Source organism: Cryptomeria japonica, chromosome 7, assembly GCF_030272615.1.
Source record: "Cryptomeria japonica chromosome 7, Sugi_1.0, whole genome shotgun sequence".
In the NCBI taxonomy this organism is placed as follows: domain Eukaryota; kingdom Viridiplantae; phylum Streptophyta; class Pinopsida; order Cupressales; family Cupressaceae; genus Cryptomeria; species Cryptomeria japonica.
In genome coordinates this window covers 491072825-491082608 of record NC_081411.1, presented here as the reverse complement: position 1 = coordinate 491082608, position 9784 = coordinate 491072825, and the positions used below count along the sequence as shown (strand labels likewise).

Genomic DNA, 9784 nt, shown 5'->3' with positions numbered 1-9784 from the left:
ATTTAATGTTTATATGTGAATCGCTAAAATCTAAATGGTGAAGAAATTCAAGATGAAAATGTGCTAGGAGAATAAGCCAAACATTTGCCAAGTAAAAAAAAAGATAGATTAATAAGGTAATAGACACAAAGGTTGCTCCTACAGGGTTAAAGAATTACAAAACGTATTTGGTAGGGTAGAGGGATGAGTAGTTGTTAGAACCAATATTGCAAGTATGTAGTGGTTGCATGGAATGCCATAGTATCTCCGTTTAAAAAAAAATGTAAGATGACCTCTTTATTTTCTTTTAAATTTGAATGTATGACTCATCACGCAACCTAAGATGACATGGTTTACCTCACTCCAACAACACCTCGGTAACTCTAGAGGAACTCATGAAGTTCCCAAAATCAAAATCTTTTGAACTAAGAGGTTCAAAAATTCGTAAAGATGGGGAGGATGATTTATAACTGACAAATAAAATGTTGTCACCTTCACTTCCCTTCAGTTAAAAACATTCAGAAATGTTTGATATTTTTGTTGTCTGCCATTAATGAGAAATGTAGCTGCTCTAATGTATTTTTTTGGGAATTTACGCAGTTTATATTAGGGGTTTTGTTTATTGGAAGGTAGCGGGTTCCTGTAAAGGAGTGTTTGGTCTGGTCTGCGGAGACTTGGGTAAGATAATTTATGCCGTTACAGTCCAGAAAGAAGAAGTTTTTTGGTTATTCTAGTTTAGTCGTTTCTATTGCTCATTGTCTATAGTTGCAGCTACAAGCTTTCATTGTCTATAGTTGCAGCTACAAGCTTCCACTGAATAAGAGAATACTTTTGCATCATCTACAGCATGAATTCAATGCTTTCACTGCCTAGCTTAGAACTTTCCTTCAAATACTTTTAGAGGAAAGATGTCATTTGAAGACAACAATTAATTACTGGGTGATACATAGCTTAGAACTTTCGTTTAAATATTTTTAGAGGAAAGATATCATTTGAAGACAACAATTAATTACTGAGTGATAAATATTGGTCATAGAGATCAGCATCCTATAGGGTATGGCATATATAAGACCAACTTCTAAGAGGTCCTCCGAAAAGTACACATCTGGACTTTGACTCATTTCATTGTATGGTGTTTACAATCTTTGGAAAGCAAAGGATACCCAGACCAACTTCTTGGAGGGTCTCCACAAAGTATACATCCTGGGGTTTGGACTCATTTCATTTTATGGTATTTGTAATCTTTAGCAAGAAAAAACATATATCTTTTTAGCAACATTTTCGCTCCATAGTCTGTAAGTGCAACACAAGCATTGCATATACAAGTCTTCTAATAGACTATGCTAATGCTTTGGATATATAACCAGTCGAAGTTTCGCCGCCTTGGGTGTACCTTGGTTTCGTGTTCCATGAGTTGAGAATCAACAACAGAAACCTCTAGAGGAAGTCTCTCTAGGTCAACATCCAACTGCTCGAGAGGAATAGAAACTGTTGCATACCAATTTCCATCCATGTTAAATTGAGAATCTACATTACAATGAACATAGGAAACATCGTAACATTGAAAATTAATGAGGTGAATAGACAAGTCTCAAATTCCTTTTGAATGTAATTGAGCGTGGAATCGTTTTGTTTGCTTGAATCTATTTTGTAAGCATAGAAATGAGATCTCTTTAATATTATCTTCTATTTTTCTTTCATGGTCCACTTCAAATACATTCAGTTTTTTAATAAAACCTTTGTATCATATTGTATGATTTTTAGAAAGTATACGTGTATGTGTATATAAGGAATGCATGTGCACTTTATTTTCTCTTTATAATGACTCGATTCCAAAAAAATCTCACACAGCATAATGTTTGTATATAATTGATTCCAAAAACAACATGTTAGTTTCCATGATGGTAAATCTTTTTTTCATTCTACAGCAATATCAAGTCAATATTATCATTGCATAAGTTAGAACATTCCCCTTCAAAATGTTCTTAAAGGCAAGACCCCATTCGGTGACGACAACTAGTCACGGAGATGATACATATCGATCAATAGAGACCAGCATCCTACAGGATATATAAGGTACTAAGATCAACTAGAAAGAGGACCTCGGAAAAGTATGCATCCTGGAACTCAACTCATTTCACTGTATGGTGTTTATAATCATTTGGCAAGCAAAAGTATGAACTCTTCCAACATTATTCTCTCCCCAGTATGCTGATGCTTTGGATGTATTGCTCGTCAAAGCTTGACTGCCTTAATGGTGTAGTTTGATATCAGCTATCACTATTTGGACCAATATCTTTGCATAATTTGTTGTTTCAAAAAATCGAAGTTCCTTAAATGGTAACTCCAGATATATGAGGTCATAAGACCACTTTGATTGATCTTTATTGTCACACTCTCACAGGGGCATTTTCCTGCAGTCTGGCCTGTAAAAACACACTAGCATAATGAGGATCAAATGTGAAGTCCTAAATTTACTTCAAATGAAAAGCACTGAATCTTTGTTTATCGGAGAAAGAAATTATTGTTAGATGTAAACAAAAACAGGCCAGGCACTGGAGAAGAAAGAAACTCTGTTTTGATAGAAATACATTCAAATTTATATGCAAAGGCAAACATCTGTTACAATTCCTAGTTTTCAATCTGGAAAGTGTAGATCATATTTACAACCAAAGTTGTTCACACTGTCTAAATCAAAAAGACAACTGGCCAACTTCAAAGTTTGAATTTTAATGGCTTGTTTCTATTATTCTAACAACTTAAATCTTAAAAGGAAACGCTGTCCTTTTTTCTTGTTTGCTTTCATGCAATTATTTGTGTTGTCATGTAGCAGCAAGCTAGTTTGTACTTGTTCTCACTACCACTCTTAACTAAGAAGTTTGCAGTCGGTTTACTTTGTTTGGTAGCCTAGGTGCAGCAGATCTTAAACATTGTTGGCATAGCTGTGACATTTTCCAGCATAACATGATGAAACAACTAATTCTCTCTTTACCAGCTGATTATGCAGTTTCAACTCAAAAGCATTTCCAGGTAAAACTTCAAGTAATTTCCCTGCCCAAATATAACTAATCAAGAAAATCAAGAGTTGCACCTCAGAACCCTGGAAAGGGGTTACACTCTTTCCTGCTTTTAGTTTGTGTCTTTTACTCCACTCCATCGGTGTTACCTGCAAAAACAGAATATGTGAGTCTCCACTTTTAGAATCTTTCAAAGAAATCAATGAAGCAGCATGGATGAGCTACTTTAATAATGGATAAGACGACAAGGGCAAATTGTGCACTTTCATAAACACTGAGTAAGAAATAAGCATGAGCGGAAGCAACTGAGTAAAATTCAAACACTACCTTTAGGAATACATGCCTGCATTTCTATCTAGCACAGACCTATATAAACCTAGGTCTGATATTTTGTTTAATAGATGGTGCATTGGACCCTTTGGATTACTCCATTTGGGGCCCCTTCATACCCGACCTTTTCCAAACCTTTTCTACCTGTGGAATTGATAAATACTACACTTGTAAGTTTGACCATAGGTGAAAAATAAGCAGTTTGGAACCTGACCTGATCTGGTTTAGTAACGATTTATACACTTGTTCCAAGTATGAACATTTGGCAACAAATTCGATGTATCATGTTTGAGAAAATGTTGTATTTGGGAGCAGAACTGAGTTTGCATCATTTATTCATGAAGTTGCATATTTACTTGATAAAACAAAGTTTATGTTTTGTGAGAGATTGTATTACAATATGTAACATGAAATTGCATTTAAGTACACATATTTCTATACAGTTTGGACACACACTCTTCAAGTGTTCGCATGTGTGCACATGACCACACACATACACAACCCCACAAAAGCATGAATGAGAACATAAACCCACACCACACCCTTACACACACATGCATACCCACACGCTACCCAACTACACTTCCCGGTTTTCTTACTTGCATTCATTGTTTATGTAATCATATTCCAAATGTAGCATATGCCAGTACTAATCTGGTGATCAATATAACAGATGAGAATTTGATATGGTAATTGTTGATATAGGAATGTGTTTGTGTGTGTACACAACAATTCCTCATGTGTCCTGCCTATGAGCATGAAAGACATCCCATATAAAAGAAAACCCTTACCAAATGTGATAGCATATGTCAGTACTAATATGGTGATCAAGTTGAGGGATGAGGATTCTATATGGTAATTGTTGGTACAGAAATGTGCTTGTGTGTGCACACATCAGTTCCGCCTAGGGTTCTGTCTAGGAAACATGAAAGACATCCCGTGTACATAATAGGAAACCTGGGCATACCCTAGGTTATTGGATACTTTCCAGAGGTTATCTAGGACATCAAAGTCCTATATCTAGTACCAAATACATATACTTGTGCTGAAGCTTATTGTGTTTACTGGCAACTTATATATCATTGCCCTCAAGCAACAACTAGAAGTAGCAAACAATCAGACTTAAAGACGATAAATATGGAGCACTAGTGCCTTACATGCAAGATTCCCTCGCATGCTAAAGTCCCCTCCAGATCGCCAATGATTCTCGCTATCCTGACCTCCAGGTTCCTTTGTATTTCCTTCAGATTACATTTGGCAATTTCAATGGATTCCAAGATATTTACTATAGCTGGAAAACCAAGCTCATTGCTTGTAGAACTCATATTATGTGAAATTTCCTGTTGTATTGCCATCAGTTTCTGACCTGTTGCCACAACGTAACGTTGTAGCTGGAATGTTTCTATAAGAAACAACTCTTTTGCTGCACTTTGTTCTCTTGTTCTAGGATCAAGAGAACAATTCACGGTTCCCAGTGCATCTTTGTTTTGCTAGCATCAAAAATAATATGGCAATGTCAGTAAACCTCTAGCAACAAATTTCTCAAAGATTTAAAACCTTTAAACGATAAATATACAAAAGACAAACAGTAAATTAAAATGCAGAGACAAGTACCATACACCCAAACCATTACAAATTAAATCTTATGTCACCGAGCAAGGTGTAGACAACTAACTCGGGCCATTCTACTTTCAAAAAAATAGCAGAACAGCTTATCCTAGTTGTGAAAGCTTACCATCCGTTTACATAAATCGTCAATTTTTTCTATAAGTGACTGATATCTCTTTAGTTGTTTCTTGAGTAAGTGAATTGCAGAAATAGGTGCCAATTTTAATTGCGCTTGCCAGTCTTCATTGTCATTTTCTGTTTGGATCATTACTCGAGCATCTTTTATATTTGGTAAATTGGACATTTCCAGTTTGCTTATTTTCTCTAGCTGTTCTAACTGCTGCTCAAGTTCTTTGACCTTTGAAAAAACTGCTAGTGCTTGGGCATCCTTCTGCCAGGATGAATCTCTTTTAAATAAAATAGAAAATGTGATTATTAGGGGTGAAGAACTGAATGGATACAAGAACAATAAAACTATGAATGTACTAGAAAGGCTTTGATAAGAAAAATATTCAGTGTGTTTTACTTGGGTGTTACTAAAATGATCAGTAGCATTCCCTCTATCAATCACCAAATATAAAAAATCTCAACGGTACTTAAGAGATCGTTCTTACCCATTTAATACATTCAAGGAAGCCAATTCATCAACAGGGGCATTAGAATTTCTATGTAATTTTGTATCAGAAACTGAATGAGTTAGAGGCAAGTTTTTTTCAGAAGCCTGCAAACATGAAAATAAGTAAGAATGAATTACATAATACAAGAATTTCTTATATACATTGCAATCTTGAGTGCTATCATAAATGATATCATACGTTCTATGCCTATTATTGGTGGGCAAATTTGTTTGCATGTTCCAGAAGCCAGATAAGTGTCAGTGCATAATATTATGAAGAGTTAAGCATTAGCAACAATCTCCACTACAATTTGATTGGCTTAGGTTGCACTCCTGAGAAGAATTTTGACTTACCTGCCTTTGGTTTTTTCTTTCTGAGTGACCTTCATCTCTTGGCTGCTCCATTTTCATCAATGTTGAACACTGGCCACTAATGATAGTTTTCCCTTTCGAATATGCATTGCTTCTTCGGATCAAAAATCTATTCTTTGTGCTCAGAGAGTTGTTTCTTGTGTCATTTCTTAGCATCAAAACACGATTCCCTGCATTAACAGAGTTCATTTTGGTATCATTCTTGCAATCATCAGAGATCCCTTGTTCTTCATGTAATTCTGCAGGCTTTATCATGTCATCTGCATAATGCTTATTCCCTAAATTCTGTGTTTCAAGGGAATCATTCCTATGCAATACATCAGAGATATGCTTACCCACATCGTGTTCCTTGTTTAAAATGCATGGATCAGCTACTGAGATATATATTTCTTCTTGAAAAGTCTGAGACATACTGCACTCTACTGAATTTTCAATTTTCTCTTCTGCAGTGTGAAGCAAGTTCTTTACTGTCCTTAGCTGACAACCAGCTTTAGAAACCTTAGCAGCCTGCTCAATGAGATCATTTAACTGCTTTTCATGGTGATTCTCCCTCTCCATCATGTGATCCCTTGCTCGAGCAATCATTTCAGACAATTTTTCCACTTCGACACAGGCATCAGCTGTGGTGCTTTTTGTGCAAGATTCATGCTGTTCAACCACAGGATCCACTGAACAATTTTGTGAACCATTTATCTTTTTAATTGTCTCGGATATAATCTTTTCTTTAGATTTTCTTTCTTGCTCATATTGTATCTGTACTTGAATCATTTTTGCTTCTGTAACAGCTAACTTATAATCCTTGTCTTGAAGCTCATTTTCTACCTCCTCTAAAACCTTGATTAATATGGCTCTATGATCTCTCTCTCTCTCCCTAAACTTCCTCTTCAGTGCTTTGAGTTCCAACTGCATTGCCTCAGCATCCAATTCAGGTGGTCGGAGATGAAAATTATGAGAATTTTTTTTATTACAAAGCTTATTCTGATGCAAATCCAGCATTTCTTTCAGTAGTTCTAAATCATGATTTTTCTCAACCAACAAAGTTTCCAATGCTAATTTTTCCTCCCTTGCCTGCTTTAGATTGCTATTAAGAATTTCAATCTCTGATTGTAATTTTTCTGTACCTCTTTCCATGTTAATCATATGCCAATTAAGAGCCTCCATCCTGTCATCATTGATTCTATTCTGTCTTGAAAATGCATCCAACTTCTGCCAATGCTTCTTACCAAGTCGGGCTGCATGTCTTGCTTTATCTAGCTTTATCCAATCTTTAAAGCCATTTTGCACTCTTGGTGTCACTTACCACAAGAAAACAGAAAAAGAATAAGCTTCAGCATTGTTATATATATCATGATCACCATCACCAATTTCTTTCCTACAATAAACAAAACTACAATATCAAGCATTCAATGCAATAAATTTTGTTCAAATGTTACTAGTAAGATCACAGAATGCAGCTACAAGATGCATAAATTTTGTTCAAATGTTACTAGGAAGATCACAGAATGCAGCTACAAGATGCATAAATTTGTGGGAGGAAGGGATCACAGCGCGCAACATTGTTGAACAAAAATGAAAAGAGATGGATTTGTGGAGGCTACCATTATCCTTATTCTTTCTTTGAAAAAATTCTTTAGATGTCTCCGTATCTGTGTGTTGTACAAGGTGGTCCTTGGAAACTGGAGATTGGGATTTTAGAGGATCAATTTCAGCTTCTAAACAATCTCTCACCTCTACTAGATCTTTGCTTCCACTGCGTGAACAGCCCAACTGGAGCTTTTGGGAACACGGGCTCTTTTCACTCTGACCCAAATGCAATAAAATACTTGCTTCCAACTCAGTTAATTTCTCTTCATACCTGCTAATCTTATGTTGCAAGTATTCTACTTGCCTTCCATACTTGATATGCAAACTCCTTATCTCCTCGGCCTGCAATCTTTTCATTTCTGTATATAGATCTGATCTAACATCATCCCCAGTTGCCAATCTGCTTCTCAACCTCCAACGATGCTTTGCAGTGGTATCTTTCTTCCCTTCGCATATTCTCCTCCACCTTTCAACTTCAAATTCTGCTTGCTTTCTCAATGCGTTTGATATCTTGAGCTCTTTCTCAAGTTCCTGATTTTCTTTGGCATCTGCATTGGATTTTTCTAACATCGCAGATATGACTTGTTCTCTCTCCTGCACATCCTTTTCCAAATGGGCAATTTCCAATGAGAGCCTGTGTATGAGAACCTTTGCATCTCTCTGCTCTTTGAGAATGATCTGACGTTCTCTATTTTCTGATTCAAGCTGTCTCAGGGCAAGACCCATCTCAGCCTTCATTTGTCTTTGATTGGAAACAAAATCTATGAAAGCAGCTTTGTGCCTTCGAAATTCAGCCTGGCGTTCCTCTGATTCCTTGGACACCTTTTCTTCCAACTCTTGAGCAATGGCTTCTGCGCTATTAAGTCTTTGCTGGAGCTGATTTCGCTCGACCTCGGCTGCTTGCACGGTAGCCATCACTAGGAACTCCTTCTCGCCAAGTTTCTCATTCAAATCAGAAATCCTCTGCTCCTTCACTAGACATTCTGAACAACAATTTTGCTTGTCATCGACATCCACAATACTTATTTGCATTTGAGTGCGGGCTTGCAGAAGTTGAAGGTCTTTTACAACAGCTTCTAACTGCTGCCTCAGAGTCTTTCTTTCATTCTTCCAGTTGTGCTCCTGAGTGGCAAACATTGCAACTACTTTTTCATTGGCCTTGGCATCCTCTGCTCTTCGCTTCTTCATCTCACCAACCTCTGCTTCAGCCTTGGCAACCTTGGCGAGGATTTCAATTTTCTCCGATTTCCATTCCTTCTCATCATTTTTCTCTGCCATCTTCCAAATAAGCAATCCTAGCAGTTGTGTAGCTCCTCTCAGCATATTTTCAATTGCTGCCTTCGAGCTGCCCCTGCCATTCATTGGTAGATCCATCATCTTCTTCCTTGCACCCAACAAATTAAGAGAAGCCACTGCACAAACAACCCCAAAGTAAATGGGAACAAACACTTGTTCATCTTTATCTGCAAGGTACAGTGACAGCGACTTCTTCTGTCCAACATCCTCCATGCTCCTCAGCTCTACCACCATTTCGGAGCTCAACAATTTTCAATTTTCAAAAGCCTCATTCACTAGTCACTACCATAAAACAATGCCCAGACTGCAAATTGTTCATTTCCGTTAGTTGGGTATTTGGAGATGGCATAGACTACGCAAAAATTCAACTTTATCTATAACAAAATGGCAGAGCTCATTCAAGGCGGGAGTGGGAGTGAGAAAATACGAATAAGAGCTGCAAAACCGCAGCATGGGTTCAACGATTCTATCCAAACAGATGACAATTTTAATTGTGAGAACAATGCATGTCAATGGCAGTGGCAGTGGCAGAGGCGGTGCCGAAGATATGATTTGGAGTTTGGGCTCATGAGACTTTGTGCTTGGCTGAACCAAACTGAACAGAATAGTGTTGGTTTGGCAGTTGGCACGCTTAAAGGGGATTCGGGAATATCATAGAGCATGCCGAGTGTGCAGCTGAAGACTCCAAATTAAGTCCCCTGGCTTCATAAAAGTACATGTGTCTGGGAAAAGCACAGAAAAGTAGAAACAAGGATCCATGAAACGAGGCCAAGGACACACTGCTAATGTGTCCCAATGGACCCACTCCCGATGGGTCCAATCAATGAATTTTAGTTACTTATTCCGGGAGTGTTGTCCTTGCATGGAGTCCTAGTATATAAGGATATATATTTTTGCATTCGGAATCAAATCCGTAAGAAATTTCATTTTGGAGTGAGATGTTTATAGAGACATAAGAAATTAGAGAATTTTTATTTTTTAT

At 37.2% G+C, this 9784-nt stretch overlaps 1 protein-coding gene across 2 annotated transcripts; it reads right to left on the bottom strand.

Annotated features, from left to right (window-relative positions):
* Positions 1 to 1827: 1827 nt before the first annotated feature.
* On the bottom strand, positions 1828 to 9476 carry LOC131065768 (uncharacterized). 2 transcript variants are annotated; one of them, XM_058000415.2, is made up of 8 exons: positions 7521 to 9476; positions 6258 to 7217; positions 5905 to 6092; positions 5549 to 5655; positions 5062 to 5341; positions 4484 to 4816; positions 3071 to 3145; positions 1828 to 2405 (listed from the first exon to the last, which is right to left on the bottom strand). In XM_058000415.2, exons 1-8 carry the CDS (start codon positions 9034 to 9036, stop codon positions 2370 to 2372), a joined length of 3495 nt encoding a protein of 1164 aa, XP_057856398.2. In that variant the 5' UTR covers positions 9037 to 9476; the 3' UTR covers positions 1828 to 2369. The 2 variants fall into 2 exon arrangements, with proteins under 2 accessions (XP_057856398.2, XP_057856397.2); XM_058000414.2 differs by having other exon boundaries at positions 5905 to 7217.
* Between the last annotated feature and the right edge of the window lie 308 nt (positions 9477 to 9784).